A 19,975-nucleotide genomic window follows, 5' to 3' on the forward strand; every position below is an offset into this window, starting at 1 on the left:
AGATAGACAGAGAGATAAAGATAGATAGGCTTACCACATATGACTAAAACGTCCCGAGGAAGAAGACGTCGATGATGGGTACATCCATCCTGTGAGATCTAAGCTATTTCTGGTGAGAGCATCTTCTCCTACAAGTCGATCTGTGAAGATGTTGATTTCTTTTTTATCTTCTTTGTGACGACTGTGCTGCCTTCTCGTGTCCCCTTCTCCATCATCATAACGAAGATCTTTCTTTTTCTTCCTCTTGTCTTTGTCGCTTGTATTCTTGCTTCTATCAGAAGAAGTTGAATTTCTTCTATCACCACCGCCGTGATCATGAGAAGAAGGAGCACTGGAGAGCCTCTTCCCTCCTTGCATCATGAAGGCGACCGTCATCTTCTTGAATTTCTTTGCTTGAGCCATAACAAAAGAAGAGTTTCGTCCACCGGTGTGATGACTATGACTCGTGCTCTTCTTTGGGAACCCAAGAAAACTTCCATCTTCTTCATCTTGCTTTTTTCCTTCGTCTCTTCTCTCTCGAGCAAACTTCCCAGGTAGACCTGCTGAATTCATTCTCCTGAGCTCATGATCATCATCCTTCTCGCCTTGTCTGACACCCACGGGGGCTGATGACGAAGACGACGACTCAGCTTCTTGTCGTTCTAATCTCTCTTCTCTTTCTCTTGAAGAAAGAGTAGACGAAGTCGGTGGGAGGCTCTCTGAACGACTCCACTCTAGGACATCATAAGAACCACTCGATGAATGCGATGGTTCTATGTGTGAAGAAGAAGAAGCAGACGAAGGGTTGTTGTTCTTCTTCTTATCCTCCCCTCTCCCGTCTACCGCCGCTCCACCACCACCTCCTCCGCCCCCCCATTTCCAAAAGAAGAAGGACGAAGGAGTATGAGAACCCGGAGAAATCCTGCTATGACTTCTTTCCGTTGGGTTTTCTCTGGGCTGCTGAAGAGACTTCTTGGCGTAGTCAAGTGAAGTATCTCTGCCTGTTGACGATGGAGACGATGAGGCATCTTGAGGCAACGAGGGCGCCCGCCTTGAAGAACGGGGAGAAGAAGGAGAAGAAAATGACGTCTTCTTATGAGGATGATAAACAACACCGGAAGTATCCGTGTGAGTGTACCGTTGATCTTCTACATCTCCCCCGTCTTCCCTTCCCAAACCTGCGATCCCCCGAGACGAAGAGGAAGAAACTGAAGACGAAGAGAATTCATCGTGTTTAGCTGGTGTCCTCATAGGGGCAGCATGATCGACGTCGGTTTGTGATGACAACGAAGAAGCGGGCGGACAGCCCCCGTCTTCAGCTTCTCTGTTCACACCCGTCACAGCGTAGGATTGGACTTCTTTCCGAGCAGAATAGGATGTAGGCTCACCGAGAAACAATTTACGAGGCGGGGAAGCAACAGACGACGACGGCATGCGAAAGCCTCCAGGAGTGCCAGACTGTGGACGATCCTGCATCGATCGGACCACAGACGGAGACCTCTTCCTAAGCCGTGGGGCTCCGAGTCATGGTAAAGAAGCAACACCATGAAAGAACTGCTGCCATGACGTCCGTGGACTTGGAAAGAGAAAAGGAAATCTTTGAAGGGAGCACGCAGTGCAACACACCCCAAGCTTGTCTTCTTCTTCAGTACGTTCTCCGGGTGACTTCAGGAAAACCCCGGCGTGAAGGTTCTAAGGAAAAAGGAGTCCGTTGTTGCCAACTGAGAAGACTGAAGAAAGAGGGCGAGCCATGCGAGCGGAGAAACTCACTCAAGCAATCACTTCGAAGGACTACACCGCGGCAGGAGGGAAAATGAGGAAGCGCCACTTCGGCAAAAAGCGAAGAATGATAGAACTGAGTGAGTCATCCTCCTGTCCAAGCGACAAGTCTCTTACTGTACATACACCAGAAAAGAGGAAAGCTAAGAGGAAGCGATGCAGAAGGGAACTACCAAAAACGAAAGGTTGTGTCTGTAAGACTTCACTTTCCTTGTAAGTGAAGGCACGCAATGCCGAAAACACCGCCTAGACGAGCGAACGGGCGAACTACGGAGAAGAGGAGGGGCACGAAACCGCGCCTGCATTGTCTTGATGAGAGAAGCTGTAATCTGCCTTTTTTCCAGCTAGACTTGACGAAGGGGAGCAAGGTTCTTCCGGATATCTGAACCGTACTAGATGTGGCGATCTTCGCAGCTGCCTGCCGGACACCAGTACGGAGACCAGACAACGGGAGACGGAAAAAATAGTATCAAATCCAGATATGTACGAACCAAGTGCGTAACCAGCGATTGTTAGAGCTGGTGAAAAGAAAGTGAATCCGTCTGAGCGGGGGAGTGGTTCCACAACGTGCTTCGCAAGAGCGAACAGTTCAATCGATCCTTGCAGCAGTGAGTGGCGTCGCTCTCTCGTCAGCTGCGAAGTCGCTTGTCTGTCGAGGAGGGGAGAACGAGAGACGAAGTGCAGATGCTTTGAATGAGCAGTTCTTCGACCGGGCTAGTGAAGAACGTCGAAACGAAAAAGAAAAGTAGCCCAAACCTAAGAACGGCCTTCAAGATATGCGTATGCAACAGTAGTCCTGACTCGGGAGAGTGAGTATCGCACAAGCGCCCGAGCTCGACTACCGCGGTACTCGTACCGGAAGTCGCAACGTCGCTATTGAGGACTGGTACGCCTTCTCTGGGGAAGGTTGTCGAGCAGCGGAGTTGTACTTCGGGAGTTTGCTGGTTCTTTCCTAACCAAAGAAACCACTCCGCGGTAAACTGACTCCGTTGTAGACTCCGTCCCAAACAACTCTCGGAGGCCGCCTGCCAGTTCTTCTTCCGTTCACCCTTTTGGTTTGAATTCTCACGTGTGAAGACAGAGCTGCGGACGATTCGATATCAACCCTGAACAAAATTTACCCAACAAAGGAGCGACCAGCCGCCGTCAGCGGACGATGATAACTGCTCCCGGCCTTACCGGGATGTCTGCAGGAATGACGAGTAGGCTACATGCAGTGGACGGAGGCGTACCAGTCAGAGTGAAGAGGGGCAGTATAAGTTCCACTCGACGGAAGTGGTCACGCTTTGTTTATTAACCTTATCACTGAGGATTTGGACGAAACTACAGGCCCGAACGTCTCTATGACGTCTTCAAGAGTCCTCCACGCTCCGGCATGACTTAGCAACTGCCGCCAGGAAGGTAGGCGTGTGCGTACATCCACTCGAAGCCTCGCGGATTGCAGATCCGTCACCGGAACTGCGGCCCACCACGTACGGTTAGTGTTTCCGACACTCCCAAGGTGGAGTGGCGACAATGAGAAACCTGAAAACGTGAGAAAGAGGAATGCCGACAGCGCTTCAGGGTTCTCCGCGAAGGCCAAGTACACACGCTGGGACTGTGTCGTGATGGCGTTTCCGAACAATGAGAAAGCAAAGAGGAGACACCAACACAAAATGCACCTGTGAAGCCCCAAGCATGCCCACGAAAAACCTATTCTTCTGCCGGATACATGTGGTCTACCATGTCGAGCCCCTTTCTCCCTCCTGTTGAGATACGTTAGTGCAACACACCGAGCCCGTGACGCCTTCGTTGGTGGGTGATTTTCTCCAAGGGACGATACTCCTCCGTAAGTCGTAATACGGGGAGCCAGGTTAAGCAAACGTCTTGAGAAAGTTTGTCACGAAGCTGCAGTCTCGCATGGCGTGTACTGGGCGTCTTCCTACCATTGCAATATATTCCCTCGAGCCGATGTGTCCCGCATTTCCGTGTCAGCTGAACTCTGCCAGACGGACCTCTTCCTGGCGCCCAAGCGCAAGATTGCCTCATGTCTGATGTGTCCGATGTTTGCGAAGGTGTCTGTCTCGTCTTTTCTTGGCATGGGTGGCATATACAAAGCGAGTGTACAATTTTCCCCAAGCGTGTAACGGGTTTCTACTGACATGCAGGTTTTACAGGCCGGACGCTGTCGTGTTGCAGCTTCGTTGTTACTCCGGCCCGAGGAGTTGACTTTTCATTTCGGTCTCCGCGTGCCAGGGTGTTCGGTTGTGAAAGTCAGAATTGCTCACGGGCCGTACTGCAGTTTACGACGATCCTCCACAATAACGAACTCAGTAAATGAGACTGAGGGCCGCCTCCTCAGTCCATTCTGTGAGACTGGGTGGGAAGCTAGGGATCTGCTTGAAGTCTCAGATGACAACCGGTGCGCTTCGACCTTAAACCCTAATCATGTTAGCCTCTGAGTCCCCAGAGAGGAGTGGCGTCTACATCCCAGTCGTTACTGAGAGTCTTCAATGAGAGATTGTTGCGGAAGGCGGGATGGAGAGTGTTTTCTTTCACGAAATTGATTCTCCACAGTGCATTCTTCACCCTTCGGCAACTGGTATTCACGCGTCCTAATCCTGAGTGACGTTAGACACTCCTCCGCACCTTCTTCGCTTGAAACCCCGACGGCCGTCCCGTCTAACGGCCGGTACGTAGGCAGCATGTCTGACAGCACATGGAAGCAGTTCTTCGACCCGGCACACAGTTTTAGAGTCGAAGGAAACCCTTAGGGCTATTGTTATGTCTGCGGTGGCAAGAGGATGCTCGCACAAATCGCTTCCTACATGAAAATCCCGCCTCGGGAAACCCTATCTCTTAGTCTCATCAGATGCGCTTTCCTTCTGCTTGGAAGTGTCGTCACATAAGCGCACACGTTCAGTGGGCACCCTTAAGCTGACCCCCCAACGGCAGAAACTTTTCATCCCTTTTGTCTCTCCGGTGGCCTCCTCGAATCCTTTCTTCACGGGTCCCGCGAGCCATAGGCACAAACGTTATCCATACCGAGTACACGCTTTCTTATCTAACCTTCTCCCGTGGCTTCTGCATGCACGACAAGAACAAATATCTGTGATGAGGGGAAAGAGAGAGCGGGGAGGGAGGGGGTGAGGGTGTTTCGGGCTGCCCGTTGATGGCGACTCTGTCACAGGGCAGTGGAAAATTCTCCATCTCCGAGTGATGATGTATAGCAAAAGGAAGACGCCGCTGTTGCTACAAAAAGGGATACATGTGATTTCTTTATGTAGGTGAAGCTTCTCTTTCATGCCAGGGGCTTCACCATCTCCTCTACCTGCTTCTCTCTTCCTCATCTGCACAGCCGGAGCCCCCATACCCTTAAACATCACTTTTTCCCCTCTTCTGCACATCACTCATGTACAGGGAAATGATTAAAAGGAAGACCCAGCATCTAAGTGGTCCGCTCCCGCTCACGAAGGGGAGCAGATGAAAACACAAAGGAAAAGGACGACTGCAGTGAAGGGTTCTGTTCTTCGGAGTGATGCGAAACTCTCAGATTGTACCCCGGAGCCCTCGGTCGCTTATTTCCTTACCGGATCCACTTTCCCGTTGAAGCCACACATTCAAGGTTTCCGCTTCCGCTACCATCTACACATTGGATGACATTTGATCGTCTTCCTTGGAGAAAGTCTTTTCCTGTGTTTTGTCCGTTGCCCACCTCTGAGGAAAAAGCCGTCGATTCTAGCGGCTGACAACTTTTTGTTTAAAGTTTGTAGAAGACGTGGTCCCGGGACTTTCTTTTGAGAATTTCATTTTCCTTGCTGAATCGAGACCTCACCATTAACAAGCAGACTGGCATCATGGGGTTTTTCCTCGTTTCGTCGAGTGTTTCCTCCTTCGCGCATAAGCCAAACTGGTCCATGTCTCGGTCGGGCTAGTGAATGCGCCTTGTTTTCCATCCCCCGCGCGCCTTTTGTTCCTACGGCACTGACTTTCTCATCAGCTACAGCGGGCGAGACTTCCTTTTTTTCGGGAGATTTCTCTCCACATTTTATGTCGGCCCTTTTTGAAATGTCTCGTGCGTCTCTCTTCTTTTTCTCCGGCTTGTTCTTCAGACAGAACAGAGGGCGCTTCTGCAGAGGAGGGAAGCCTCACGCTGCTTTCCTTTATCTCTTCACATCTTTACGGATTTTCTCCTGACTTTTTTTCTTCCGTTCACTTTTTTCCTTGCCTTCTTACCGTGCCACTCGCTGATGCGTCTATTCCGAGCAGTCGTTCTCCGCCGAAGCACTTTAAGGTGTAGATTGCAGGCAACTCCCGTAGATTCTTCACGTTTCGTTTCTGTGTTTCCCCTTCGTGTCTCCTTCCTTTTTTATTCGTTGCGTGCATTGTGTCCTTTTCATCATTCAGTTGCGGGGTAATCAATTTGCTGACTTACTTGTTCTCTCTGCGTTCCGGCTTCAAGAGCGTTGACCTTACAAGCGATCGTCTCTAAGAGGATTGCTCTTGAAGTCTGTTCTATTTCTCATTTACACTCTCCTCCTCCCGGTTTTCTTCTTCTGTGGAAGAGAGAGGAAAGAGAAAGGACAGCGGTATAATAATGATAATGAGAGGACGGGCTTTCCGCCAGAACAGAGAAGGACGTACGACTTTCACTCGGTACGCTAAAAAGACGGAGAAGTGTAAAGAGACAGGCAACGATGGAAGAAACCTTTTCTTGACCCGTGTGCGAAGAATCAGAAGTCTTGTCCCGTTTTTCTTGGATCGTGATCATCTTTGGCACTTTTCTTTCGACCTTTCAACAAGAAAAGAGATTGCAGACGGTCATGATTTTCGTCTTTCTCTTCATGTTCATTTCGTACCACATGTCTTGGAATCGGTGAAGGGGGTAGCAAAAGGACATCTCATCATTTACCGGTTGGCTGTGTGAGTCTTTAAGACTTGTTCTTTTTTCTTGATCTATCTTCTTTCTTTTCTTTTTCATCTTGCGGTAGATAGTGCTTGTCAAGAAGAAACGGAGGCTTCGTCTTGGCTAACAGTTGTTTCAAGCGATTTGCTCTTTCTTTCCTTTCGGAGTTTTTACGTCTTCTCGTTATTCATGGGTCTCTTGACTTCTTTGCGACTTAATTAAGAACGTCTTCTCAGCTCAACCGTTCCTCTCGTGAACGACGAACGAGCCTTCTCTCTTCGAGGTTCCATGCTTGGGGGGCCACCACTCTTTTCCTACAAGGCGGAGAAGCCAATTGAAAGACCACACTTGCCCGTAGATGGCGCCGTCCTTTTTATGTGTGTGTATATATATATACATACATCTGTGAGATTGTATTCTTCACCTATATGAAAAGTATGGATATGTATACGTCATGTCCAAATCTTCTCTCTGATATTCTCTTTGGTACTCTACCTACCTGTGCTCTTGCTGTCCCGATGGAATGAAAAGCAGGACCATTCGGCTTTCTCGTCTTTTTCTCTCAGTATAGGGGAGACGAAGTGTCACCTGTCTCTTCTTTGCTAGGATGGAGCCGCAGCAAGGAAGGCTCCGTGATGAAATAATCTTTCATTCTGTGTGGGTGAAACTTGCTTCTCCGTGTATCAGAGGATTCTGGTGAATACATCACTACGTGCATATCTTTTCTCTTTTTCATTCTCTCTTTATATAAGACAAACCATCTTTTTATCAGCTTTCTTGCTTGAGATATAGACATAGATGTGTATGTATATATATGTGTGTGTATGCATAGATATGTATATGTGGACGTGCTCATGTCATGTATACGCATATCTGGAAATTGTTCATTATTCGAGAGTCCGTTTTCTCTCGGCAGGAAGAAGAGGCCATTTTGCGCCATCGAAACTATCGTTCTTCATCTTTCGTCTTTACTTACAGCTGACGAGAAGGAATGAAAGAAAAAGAGATAGACTTGGAGATGGAGTTCTGCCTTCTCTCTTTTTGATATGTTTCTTTCTATATGTGATTTCGTGAGACTAGTAGTCAGAAAAGAAGACCAGAAAAGACAAACAAAGAAAAGTAAGGAGAAGGAATAGAACAAAGATGAGGGGGGGTAGCGCTCTTGTCGACTATACATCTGTTCTGTCTTCTGCTTCTTCACCGGGTCATTACTATCATTATGATTTAGCATCACGGCCAAGAGGAAGAGAAGAAGATTATACATCACGGAGAAACCCTTCGTATTCGAAAGGAGACAGTGAAGGAAGAGAGACGAAAGGCCGAGGAGGAGGCGAGGAAAGAACACTACATCTACGTAACCTTCCTCGTCATGAACGGCTACGTGTCACTATCGTCTCCACGTGTGAAAATGGCGATGGCGGAGTAAGCCCTTTTTCCGTCTCTGTTTTCGAGTGTTTTCTTCTTTTTCTCATCGTCTGCTTTCCTTCGATTCTGCGTCTATCTTGCTTCCTACATACAACGGCTCAGATGTTCCTGGATAGGGGGGGGAGCAGTCTCTCCATAAATGTGTATATATACAGGTGATGTACATATATATATATATTCATCGTATATATATGGGTAGATGTCGCAACTGTATGTTTCTTTTTCTTGATATTGTGAGTTTCGTCATCTATAATTGAAAGACAAGTGTTCTATGTATACGTTACATACATGTGTATATATAAATGTATGAGTATGTGTATGGGGATCTCCTCGGTCTGAGCACGGAGTTTATGTCGAAGAGCCTGAGCCGGTCCAAGATGATTTTCTTCTCTACTTGATCTGCGTTTCGTTTTAGTACCTGCGTCAGAGTTCGGCATTTCTAGGCGTACTCAGTCATCCATATAGATATACATAAGACACCGTTGTTTAGAGACGATGTTTTGCTCCTGGTGCATACATACGTACATAGACGTGAACAGGCTTGCATCGAGTGTGATTGGACAAGGTTTTCTTTCACATTGGATTTTTTCCGTGGTGTGTCGGTACACCGGATTAAGAACTCAGCCCCCTACCGGGACCGGGAGAGCATCAGATAACTAGCATGGGGATCTGTTTACCAATGCAACCGCAGGCATATTCGATAGACATGTGTATACATATGTAAGCGTTGAAGCCCCCATTATTCTGTGTTCTTTCAGGAAGAAGGCGGAGACCAGAGAGCTTTTGATTTACCCTCTCAAGCCGTAGCTCAGCTTAAAGAACTTGTCAGGTAAGGCCCCCGCCATCGCGCGTGGAGATGCACGTAGACATTCCAAGGCTCTTTCAATAGCAACAGAAGTAATAGCCTGACCATGCTCACAGCCCAACAAGTGAAGGGGCGAGGTGAGATGGTGAATGTAGTGGATGATGATCTGTGCTTCCCACCCTGTCTCCTCTGTCTGAAGGAAGTTCTTTGGATGACAGTCATTCATCGATAGAGACGCCCCTTTATGTTTCATTTGTTTTCTTTCCTCATTTCTCCTGTGTCGTGGCCATTTCTCTTGATGTCAGATCACAGCTAAGGACTCTACTTCATTTTCCTCTCTTCCGTCATATTGTAAATGTCAACTGCGCTACGGCGTTTTCCTATCCTTTCCTCGCCTCACCACCACAGTCTTCTTCTCATCTTTTCTCTTCCGTTGTAACGAATTCCCCGGGGGGCACGCCTACGCATTATACGGTCCCATCTCCTGGTGATCCTCTTCACTCCAAGAATGTTGTTTCTACTGAAGAATTTCGTCCCTCTTCTCCTCAACAACCACTACGTTATGAAGGGGAGAAGGGACACTCTTCTGCTGATAGACAGCCTCGAGCAAATGTCCGAATACGAGGAAATGAAGATGAGGGAGGTCTTACAAGTAACAGTAGAGGTCCGGTCTCTTCAAGCGTATGCGCAGATGGATTTTCTCGAAGGACTGAGGGGGCTAGAGAAGAAAGAAGTGGAGAAGGGGGAATGAAACAGAAAGGGGGTTGTGAATCCGTTGATAGCCTTGGGATAAGAGAAAGTCGTCATGATGGTGATGACGTATCTTTTAAAAGGAAGAGTGATAAGGATAGGGACCAGGAAGACACCATTTCTTCTCTAAGCAGAGATAGAGGAGAGGCCCGTCTCAGTCCTGATAGCCCCCGTGTTTGTGAGAAGGAGGAGGAGAACACCACGAAGATGAAAGAGAATCATTGTATTTCAGATGTTTATGAAAAGAACATCGACGTAGGAAGTGGAGCCAAAGAAGGAACGAGAACTGAGGATGATAGCCGAGAAAAGAAGAGCCAACGGCATGATACAGGTGATTGTCACGTTAATATAGGCCAAGGATTATGTTGTACTGCTTCATATCCTTCTCTAGGATATCGCGGAGGCAAGCGAGATGACTCAACTTTACAGCCAGGAGAAAGAGGAAAGGAAAATTCTCATATAGACAACCAGAATGCAGGTCATCTTCATAGTTCCCCTTGTATTGACGTCCATCAGTTAAGTCCGCTAGAGATATCATCATCATGTTCTCCGGCCTCTTCGTTCTTCTCGTCTCCTTATTCGCATTCACATCTCTTCACACCTGCAGTCTTCTCTACTACTTGGGACGGAAGGAAAAGAGAGCAACTGTTCTCACGATGTCCAGGAGAGAGAAGGAATTTCCAGAAACATGCTGCTGCCGGAGAGAAAGCAAGGGATGGGTCATTGACAACTGGCAAAAGCAGACGTTCTTCGATAAGAAAAGACGTGATAGAGAATGGGGAGGAAGACCATCGGAGTTGTGAAGATTCTCATCGGCTGAATTCTTCTTCTCAAAGCAGTGCATGTCCTCTTCTTCTTCCTATCTCCCTTGCTTCTCCTCCATCGAAACTTCAAGTCTTGCGATGTATGCTCGCAGATACTGCCGCGGTATGTTGGTGTTGTCCCAAAAAAGACACTATCGCTCACTTCTCGTCCAACGAAAGTCTCGACATTCCTCATCTATGTATGACTCAATGAGAGAGATGTATCTAGATAGGTACTAGTCTTTTCATCATCTATGTACGACTCATAGAGACAGAGGTGTACCCAGAGAGGTACTAGACATCTGAAGGACTCTGGCACATACAGGATATAGAGACGTATATACTGTGAATACATCGGTGGTGTAGGATCAACTGTCGTCATTGCTACATACGTATATGGGGATGTGGATTTGCATTCATGTGAGGCGTGGGGATCTCCTCTTATGGAACTACTGAAGGAAAGGAGACGGCGAAAGAAGAGGAGAGTACAGAAAAGGTACTGACAAGGTATAGTTGTGGTCTGTGTAGTCAAGGTTTCCCTGACGGCGTCTCCCAATCTTCTCTTCGTGATACTTAGTCATGGCTTTTTTCTTTTTCTTCTTCCCCCCGGTCTCATCATCGTGATCTTCCTCATCTTCAATCCGCCGGACAGATGCACATATGTGTCGGGCGTTGTCTCTCTCAAAGTAGCTGTCATATTTTATAGCCTCGGTGAGAACACAGGCAAGTATGTGAGTATATATACATATATATTTATGAGCTATAGGAACGAGAGACATTTCTGCATCTTGCGTAGTCGGTTCGATGTATTACTGTATCTTCTGAGGAAGACGGCTTCTCATTCAAAACTTTTCTATATGTGCACTCACGCCTTTCTTTCTCTCTTTCCTTCTCTCTTTCACGTTCTCCTCTATGTATGTGTCCTTCTTCCGTTCATACCTTCTTCCTGTGGATTTCTGTTTTTCTTTGAATCCACAGGCGACGATCCAGCGTGTGATCCGAGGTCACTTGGAAAGATTACGTGTACATGACCGTCTTGCAGAATTTCGAGAGCATCAGCGAGTTAAGAGAGCTTGTGTGAAGATTCAATCATCGTGGAGGAGGTTCAAAGCGATGGAGTATTACTATATGCTTCAGTGCTGCGAACTCCTTGAAAGGGAGAGATGGATGGCTGCGACGCGCATTCAGGCTTACTGGAGGATGAGAGTTCAGAGAGATAAGTATCGCATACAACACCTAGTAAGCTCAAGAGAAGAGAAGAAAGAGTGAACGAGAGAGGGAGAAAAGAAAGTTCTCGTCTTCTACTTTATCTAGTCTTGAGAAATATTCTTGATCTAAGGATGTCTGCAAATCTGAAAACTCTTCTGCTGCGTGTCTAACTGTATGCTGTGAGGGCGAAATCGAGGATAGGAATACAAAGACGATGGTTCAACAGTGACGAGAAAGAAAGGAAAAAAAAAGTGTGTTTAGTGCTATATATAGTAGAGTGTATAGTACTTTATACGAGGTATCTCAGTCTATGTGAGCGTGAGGTGGGAATCTGGGGGTGTAGATACATGAGCCTGAGTATGTGCCATCGATACATAGTGTCTACCTTCAAATGGATCGAGACTATGGAGTTCTACGGACATACGTGCAGATCTCAATGTCTGTATAGATGGAGATGGATGTGTATACAGTGGTTGCAGTCATCGTGTACAGAGTCGAGGAAAGGTGCGAGAAGCCTACAAGCTAATTCTTACTACTATTCTGACAAATCTCAACATATGTCTATCTCTTCTTGTTTCATTCATATATATCATATTGCATTACTAGTCTAAATCTATTCAAATTTTGGGTACCTGTGTGCGCATATGGTAGATCCCCTTGAGCGTCTTACTCTCCGAATGTAGTATATCTGCAGAATCCCATCTCTCGGCAATGTGTGTGTTTCGGAATAACGCGTATGTATGTATCTCGTGTTTCTCTTTCTTTATGTATTCGTGTCTAGACGGAATGCCTAGCAGGATTAAGAAGGCTTGCGGCAATCGAAGTTCAGCGGATATGGAGAGGAAGTGTAACGCGGAAGGTGTTAGATGATGAATGGAAAAAATGGATTATCAAGTGGCCTTGGGATAAACCAGGAACGATTGTCGAGGTAAGAATGGATTGGGGGGAAAGTTTTCATCAGTTTCTTTCTCTCGTAGATCATCAGTCGCTACCTGTACGCTTGTCGAACTTAGCCTACTATGTTCACTCCATTTCAGAAAGACAACAGTCTTCGCATATATGTGTGTATTTACATATATATATATATATGTATGTTTATGGCAGAACTCCTTACAGCGTAGAAGAGGGTAAGGCCGACTGCTCTCTGACGGGGGAAGGCCATTCAAGCTGTGAGTTGTTGTCACATACACAGTGGATAGGTATGTAGGAGGGAACTTGATCGGATCGCTGTACAGACCTCTGCATGTATAAACCATGTGCAGTCCCATATTCTCAATCCGATTCGTTACTGAGCCGGCATATTACGATCCGCCTGTCCGAGCTAGCTTATTTACGGATTCTCATGATGACTGGCTGGCTGCCGGCAAAACTCGCCTGTCCTTTTTTATGACTGTATTGCCGTGTATGCACATGCTGCGACGGTCACGGGAGCTCCGTGAAACTCCCTGCTCGTTTACGTGAGCAAGTGTATAGACCGTTGTAGGGGAGAGACCGGTGCCGTGTCTTAGGAAAACGAGCTATTTCTTTGTACAAGGTTGAAGGGTTACGATTGTTTTCTTCCTTTGTGCCGCGGATCCTTTCATCTTTTTGTTTCCCTCCTGTTTACTTCTCTGTTCAACGACGACCTAGTATCCATGTTTCTATATTCATATATATTGTATGTATGAGGTAGTGTGTATTTTTGGCTATATGTTTGTCGTGAGGTATGGGTGTATGTGTATCTGTATGTGACTAATGGTGTCTTGTAGGTGATAGGAGATTTCTCGAATCCTCCGTGGACGAAGAGACATCTCATGACCTATTGCCACGTCCGCAGGTATGTTACGAGAAGATGGATGAAATGACTGCATGTACTCTTACTGGGAAAAGTTTAATTCCAACGAAAAGGCACGAAGAGTTCCAGGGAGACTTTGACATGACTAAACACATCCTTTCAGCCACATTGGCAACTCAGTGTGTAAATCATGATGATAAGGATGATCGAGATTGATTTCTTGCGTACCCTCTAATTCCCAGCCATGTAGATCGTATACTCTTGTCCCGCCCAAGTCAGTTCCATTAGCAGGGGGACTGGGGCTACACTACGGAGCTGTGACCCTCTGAGCATTGAGTGGTCAGCAGCAGTTAGCTGCAGGGGCTTTCGCTATCTCTCCCTATATGTCGATCTAGCGGTGTATGTGCGAGGGCGTTTAAGAGGTCGTTCCGTGTATGTACATTGAAGCATGATCTCAGTGCCGTTTAGTTACCCAGGGATACATACAGATACTAACTACCTCTCAGTTGGACTGTAAGAGGGGTGTATTCCTTTCTTTCACTGTCGTTTTTAGTGAGCATGAATGAAAACGTTGGTTTTTTTCCTCATGTCTTCTTCTGTCTTGCCTTGTATGTTTTTTCTTTTTCCCTGCAGGTGTTTTATTCTCCCTCTGGCAAGGAAGCCAGGGCGATATGAGATCAAGTTCATAGTCGATGGTCGCTATGTCTGTGATGGCAGTCAGACCGTTGTCGCTGTAAGTCTGCAGGGAAGGCAGTAGTAGAGTCTCTCAATGTGATTGTGACCCTTTCTTTTCTATGTAGTCTTCATACAGATAGAGAGATAGATAAGTGGGTCTTATTTCAGTATGTAGAGGTCGGAGTGTACATCACAGTTCACTGGAAGACGGAGAAAAGAACAACTCTTTGGGTATCTGATCGAAAAGCATCTTCACACCTTTTCTGTTCTTTTAGTTGAGATATACCCATTCATTTTATACACACATGGCTTCAGGGTTTGTTTTTTCCTTCTCTCTGTTTTCTTCGTGGCTTTCGCGGGGGAGGGTGAGGTCAAGAAGATGAGCGATGTATCATCCCATGCTATTGATCGCATTGCATGAGGGAGAGGAGCCTTGAGTGATGTTGGCAGCAAAGAAGGAAGAAGTCTCTCTAGGATCATAATGGGGACTGGATGAAGAGAAGTCGAAGTTTGAAAAGAACAAAACGCGTTGTGTTTCTTGCGTCATTCTTTTGCACTCATCAGAGCTCTCTTTGAGACGTGTTGTTTTTTGTCTTGTCTCTCTCAATAGGACGGGAACGGGCATTTCAATAATTTGATACGTGTACGCCCTGCGACGAAATCTCCATGTACGTGAAGAAAATCATCGCGATCGATCGATAAGATCAAACTGACATCTTCTCTTTGCTTCTCTTTCTTTGATGGAACTCAAGAGGAAGAGTTTTCTTCCTTACCTCTTCCATGACGTTTACAAAATAGTTGGTCTTGTTTCTCGGTGGTGGGAGTTCTCACTCATCTGTCACTTTCAGTGAGCTTCTGTCCACCTCTTTTAGGGCAGCAGTCTATCTATAGACGTAGGTATACGCCATGTGTGTGGGGATATACGAGTTAGTAGTTAGGTTGTCACTTCGATCGGCAGAGAAACAAACAGTAGGCCTACTATAGAACAAGCTAGCTAGTACTTCAAGCTTCTCATCCATCTACCCAGTCGTGATCAGCAAAGAGTCAGAAGGAAAGTCGTTCTTTGAGAAGCGTGTATATCATCATTTCTATTCAGACAGAGAGGGAGAAAGATTGCGTCCCTCATAAAGACAGGATGGAGGCGCCGCCAGCAGGTTGGATGGATGGTTATCTGTCATCTGTTTCTCAGAGAAAGAGATGAGATCAGAGAGTCGCTTAGGATGGGGGTCGCTGTTACTCGTCTCTCGTCAAAAGTCTCATGATGATTCTTCTTATAGGCTTTCGAGTATCTTCTCTTCTCCTGTAGCATTGTATATGGTGGTGATGTTGCTTGCATAATATCTCTGTTTGGGGCGGTGTGTGTGTGTATGTGTATCGATGTTTCAGTTCGAGAGATCCGTGAGCGATTACAGCAGCTTCAAGATCAGAATACGGGAGGGTTGATCTATCGATCTGTCTCGTCACCATCATGTTCATCAGGTATGGGTGGAGGGAATTTTTTAAGCCCTCATTCTTTAGAAGGATGGGCTGAATTCATGGGCGTAGGAGGAGGTGTCATGCCCTCTGGAATGCACTCTTCTTCTGCTTCATCATCTTCGTCTACTTCACATCATCATCATTATCATCATCATCGTATGGGCGAAATGATTTCAGGAGGAAGTCCTCATGAAGACCACAGAGGAGTTCCACATCATCGTCATGAGGGAGGAAGAAGTCGAATCGTCTTTAATGACGACGATGAAAGTTCTTGGGCAGCATCATCATCAGGAAGAGGGGGTGAGACATCTTCGTCTCCTTCACCATCATCATCATCGTCATCACCTCCTCCTGTGTCTCACTCTATGCAGTGTTTCTCGGATATCTCGGGTCAAGAGTCTTCTCTCATGACGTCATCATCACATTCAGATGAGATCTCCTCAAGTCAGTGGAATGAGACTCCTAATAGTGCATCATGGAATGACTGGTATCGCGGAGGAGGAATAGACCATAAACATGAAGAGGGGCCTTTTGTAGTAGAAGTGAGAGATGGAGACCCTTCTCCTCACCGTAGTGTTCTTGACATATCAGGTGACATGAGTCGTCACCAGGGGGGAAATGACGGAGGGCATACAACTACAGATTCATGGCCAGGTGAAAGAAGGGATTATCGTCGTGATCATGATGAAAATGCCGAAAAGACTCGACAGCCGTATTCTTCACCTCGAGGAAGAGAGAAACAAACGAGCGAAGGGTCCAATGATAATAGAGGAGGAGTATCCGTGAAAGCAGGGTGGGAATATGAAGAGAACATAAGAAAAGACGAAATGATGACGTACCCTCAGCATCAACAGGGAGAAGGTGAGTTTGGACAGGAGTCGATTCATCATCGTCATCATCATGGTGATGCTCTTCCTCAGGGTGGAGTTTTTGTTGAGAAAGACACAGGAGAAGGAAGAGGAAGAGGAGAAAAGAGAATGTCTACATCTGCTGAAGGAGAGAACCAGGGAACGAGAAGTACTGCGAGCCTACAAGGGTACAGAACGGATGATGAGACTAAGCAACATGATGGCATCTTTCACGAGGAGAATACGACACCTGACGTGGTACCGACTCATACACAAAAGAAGAACCTGCAGAAACATGTAGAAGAGGACACCAGCGCACTTAATTCGTCAACGGGTGATACGGAATCGCCGCGGAGGGCGCGTGTCAGCCGCGGTGAAGCAGACAGCAGTACGCAGATGGGGAAGAAAGAAGGGAAAACTGAAAAGTCTCTCTCGTCTTCAGGAGATGATAGTGGGACGCCTTCGGGGAGTGCACATAGTACTGAACCGCCTGTGTCTGTAGGGGGAAGAATACCCCTAGATCTATCATCAAGTGTCACAGGTGTATCAGCATCATCGGCAGCAAATGAGACTACTCTAAGGGATGATCGTAATGCAGCACCGTCATCGCGTTCTTCGTCTTCTCCAGAGAAGTTCGGCCGGAACAGGGAGGTAGCGCAGGAGGCGGGACGCTCAGATAATATCTTCGCTTTGGATCGGCGTGGATATGAAAGTAGTAGTCAGCAAAGACAGTTTCCTGTGGAAAGCCGTTCCCTAGGCGAGATAGGAGATGATGTTGTTTCTTCGTCGTCGTCCTCTTCCTCTATGTCACCTAGAGTCGCAGGGAAAGGAGAAGATGTATCGTGTGGGGCGTCGTGGGGTACAAATACAAGCGGCTCCGCTAGTACACGTACAAGCTTTCTGGATAGAGGAGGAGTAGGAGGCCTACTCTCTCCGTCTGTTATGCCGGATCAGGCTCCTACTATACTGTCTTCAGCACCTGCTTCCCCCCGTAGCATGTTAGAAGAGAAGAGAGAACCGGAAAGGAGTGATACGGTTCAGGAATCGACCAATTTACTGAGCTCCGCTGAGTGTCATGGTGATATCCAGGAAGGTGCTGTAGTAGATACGGGAAGCATAGGTCCAGATGGCGCAGCGGGAGTAGGAGCCGTGGTAGGTGAACGCGCGGATAGGATTCGTGACTCGAGTCCGTCTGATCCGAAATCGAGTGTCGCCCGGGGCAGGGGTGGAGGCGGGGAAGATAGGAAAGAAGACGGCAGGAACTCGCGTGGTGGAAAGCGACAAGCACGTTCTGAAGCTCACAGCGTTCCTGGAAAAGGTATAACAGACAGTCCTGGAAGACGGGAGGACACAATCGACGCTGGACTGAAGACGGCGACGCCCCAGGTTTCTGAAGTAGAACGCGAGGTGGACTCAAGTTCACCAGGTCAGGTTTCACGAGGGTCTATTGCGCTGCGTGGGCTGGCAAGCGAAGAGAAATCATCACTCGCGCAGCCTGCAGGATCTTCAAGTGCCGAAGTACAGGAGTTTGCGGGGCCCGGCGATGGCGGAAGCCTGCCAAGCGCCAGGCCAGGTGGTGCTATGGGAGGGAAAGGAGGGGGAGGAGGAGGTGGACGGTCAGGAAAGAAGAAGAGTAGGCATAGAAAGGGAAAAGCTGTCTGACCGGACAGAAGGGCAGCTAGCAGAAAAAGTTCAGCTTACGGGAGGACGCTTTCTTGTGTCACTGTACCCTCCCGACTAGGAACCCAAGTCCAGCAGAAAGCCATGAGGGAGAAGGATTCAGGATAGCACGTGCACGGATGGTTTGTATAGATAGTCTGATAGGGGATTCTGTCTGTCTTCAGGAAAACTGAAAGAAACGAAAGGAAGCGGACGGATTTGAGAATTGTATGGCTGAAGAGGGGGTGTTGGACTTGAGGGCGCCGTGAAGCCGCGGTTTGGTTGTGTGTGTCTTTTGCGGATGAAGAGGTTGGAGTGAAGTCATTGTGTGTATTTGCGCTTTCTTCCAGTCGGTTGTTTTTTGCCTCCCGTTCTCCGTTCTTGGCGTCATGACTTTCCGTTGGCGACTCGCGGCCCCTTTCTGGGTTCCCCGTGTTTGTGTCGCGGCCGCGCGCTGGTCGTAGTGGAACACCTCGCCGGAACCCCAAATATGTAGCGCTGTATTCCGCTGTCTCCTCGAGTCGTACACACCGCAGAGGGACCGCGCTCCAATCAGTATCACTAAGGGTTAACTAGTTCCAGTTGCGTCAAGATTTCGTGGCACTTCTTCCTTGTCTGTCTTGACACCCGCGGACTGGTTAAAACACTGTTGACGGACAGGCAGATACACAGTTCGGAACATAACAGCGGGGTCAGCGAGTGGCGTCGAGCCGACGTCAGTACGTATGAAAGACTGAGGCTAGGAGTAGTACGGAGCCTCTATATCTCTCAGGACAGTCGCCTCTCAGTTGGGAAACACACTTGAACAAACCAGAAGGGTCCAAAGAAGCCTATTCCGGTTGCTTACGTTGGGACACTCAGTGGGAGATAGCTCGGCAAATAGGGTTCATCGTCGTCCCAGTTTGGTGTTGGGGGATGAGGGCTCATCACTCCCCCTTGCAAACGGGCACGGCCCACGGGCGAGTGGTGTCTCGGTAATAGACTTAAAGTGTTATTTGGAACTCCTCGATAAAGCTGGATAGCCGGTGATGGACGCACGCAAACGTCGCTTGACAGGCACCGATTTGGTCGTTGCTTTGAGGGTACTCCGCAGTCCGTTCTGCGTTTTCGTGGCCGGTTCTTCGCCACGGGTTGCGGCAAGTGAAAGGTTCATACGGACAGGGCACTGCTGTGTGGGTGACTTTTCCACGAAGTGTTGGTTTTCCAGTCGAAGGTCAGCCGATAGCGACGATAACCCCTTTACTCCCGTGACAGGCCATAGTTTTTGTCTGACTATAAAAAAACATCAAGGAAGCATCTGAAGTCTGCGTTCGAGCTTTCCCAAGATCATGCAGCGCGACGTGCAGGATCGTGTGCAAGAAGTGTGACCACGATACGCCTTCTTGGACTGACAGTTTCTACTTCGTTAGCCACTCCTCCAATATTTGTCTAGGCAAAGAGCAAGGGCTAAAAGTCTGCAGAAAAATATGTAGTCGGGGAGTCAGGCAAACGCATTTCCCGGTGCGTTTGTCCCTCTGTGCTGGGGGGGGATCGAGCCGTGCGTGGCGTGGATAGTCGGCAGCCGCTAGCCAAGCCATGCACCGAGACACGTCGGACCAACGCCCACTGTGTGCAGTGTTCGTTCAAAAATCCGTATTATCTGTTTTTGTGTATCGCAGGTCGAGCTTTCAATAACTCCTTTCCTCGTCAGTTCGAGATCCAGACGTCAACTGCTTAACGAAGTGGTAACTCTGCTCGCAGGCGTTGAGCCTCTCTGATCAGTAGTTCCATCCGAAGCTATTTTTCTCCGGAGGGACGCCCGGCCCACCTCTTGACTGGGCGAATCAGAATGGTGACACCACGAGCCTGCTCCTATCGAGCATTAGCTGTTACAGCTCTGGTGAGCGATACGTACTCGCAGCTCTCTCC

At 47.8% G+C, this 19,975-nt stretch overlaps 3 protein-coding genes across 3 annotated transcripts in view; 2 read left to right on the forward strand and 1 right to left on the reverse strand.

Moving 5' to 3' along the window:
- CSUI_007622 (uncharacterized protein) overlaps positions 1 to 3,037 on the reverse strand; it is an 11,207-nt gene extending 8,170 nt beyond the window's left edge. Inside the window, exon 1 of the mRNA XM_068067767.1 lies at positions 35 to 3,037. Coding sequence (XP_067920257.1) covers positions 35 to 1,455 — 1,421 coding nt within the window. The 5' untranslated portion in view covers positions 1,456 to 3,037. The remainder of the gene's footprint in view (positions 1 to 34) is intronic.
- A 1,481-nt stretch (positions 3,038 to 4,518) lies between these two features.
- Positions 4,519 to 18,450, forward strand: CSUI_007623 (iq calmodulin-binding motif domain-containing protein). The gene is made up of 9 exons (XM_068067768.1): positions 4,519 to 8,065; positions 8,827 to 8,897; positions 9,179 to 10,550; positions 11,405 to 11,665; positions 12,417 to 12,563; positions 13,384 to 13,451; positions 14,043 to 14,142; positions 14,695 to 14,752; positions 15,471 to 18,450. Exons 1-9 carry the CDS (start codon positions 7,787 to 7,789, stop codon positions 18,068 to 18,070), a joined length of 4,956 nt encoding a protein of 1,651 aa, XP_067920258.1. The 5' UTR covers positions 4,519 to 7,786; the 3' UTR covers positions 18,071 to 18,450.
- Positions 18,451 to 19,120: 670 nt separating this feature from the next.
- On the forward strand, positions 19,121 to 19,771 carry CSUI_007624 (uncharacterized protein; the record flags this gene model as incomplete). The annotated part of the gene is made up of 1 exon (XM_068067769.1): positions 19,121 to 19,771. A coding segment is annotated over one exon (246 nt), but the record flags the coding sequence as incomplete, so codon positions are not given.
- Between the last annotated feature and the right edge of the window lie 204 nt (positions 19,772 to 19,975).

This window comes from Cystoisospora suis (genome assembly GCF_002600585.1).
Source record: "Cystoisospora suis strain Wien I chromosome Unknown contig_4080, whole genome shotgun sequence".
Classification (NCBI taxonomy): Eukaryota; Apicomplexa; class Conoidasida; order Eucoccidiorida; family Sarcocystidae; genus Cystoisospora; species Cystoisospora suis.

What these genes read in the sequence shown, in the direction of transcription:
- CSUI_007623 (XM_068067768.1), top strand. Translation starts at nt 7,787, where the DNA reads ATGAGGGGGGGTAGCGCTCTTGTCGACTATACATCTGTTCTGTCTTCT. An exon ending in GCAGTCAGACCGTTGTCGCT is followed by an intron (nt 14,143 to 14,694) that starts GTAAGTCTGCAG and finishes CTCTCTCAATAG; the next exon opens with GACGGGAACGGGCATTTCAA. An exon ending in CCCTGCGACGAAATCTCCAT is followed by an intron (nt 14,753 to 15,470) that starts GTACGTGAAGAA and finishes TCGATGTTTCAG; the next exon opens with TTCGAGAGATCCGTGAGCGA.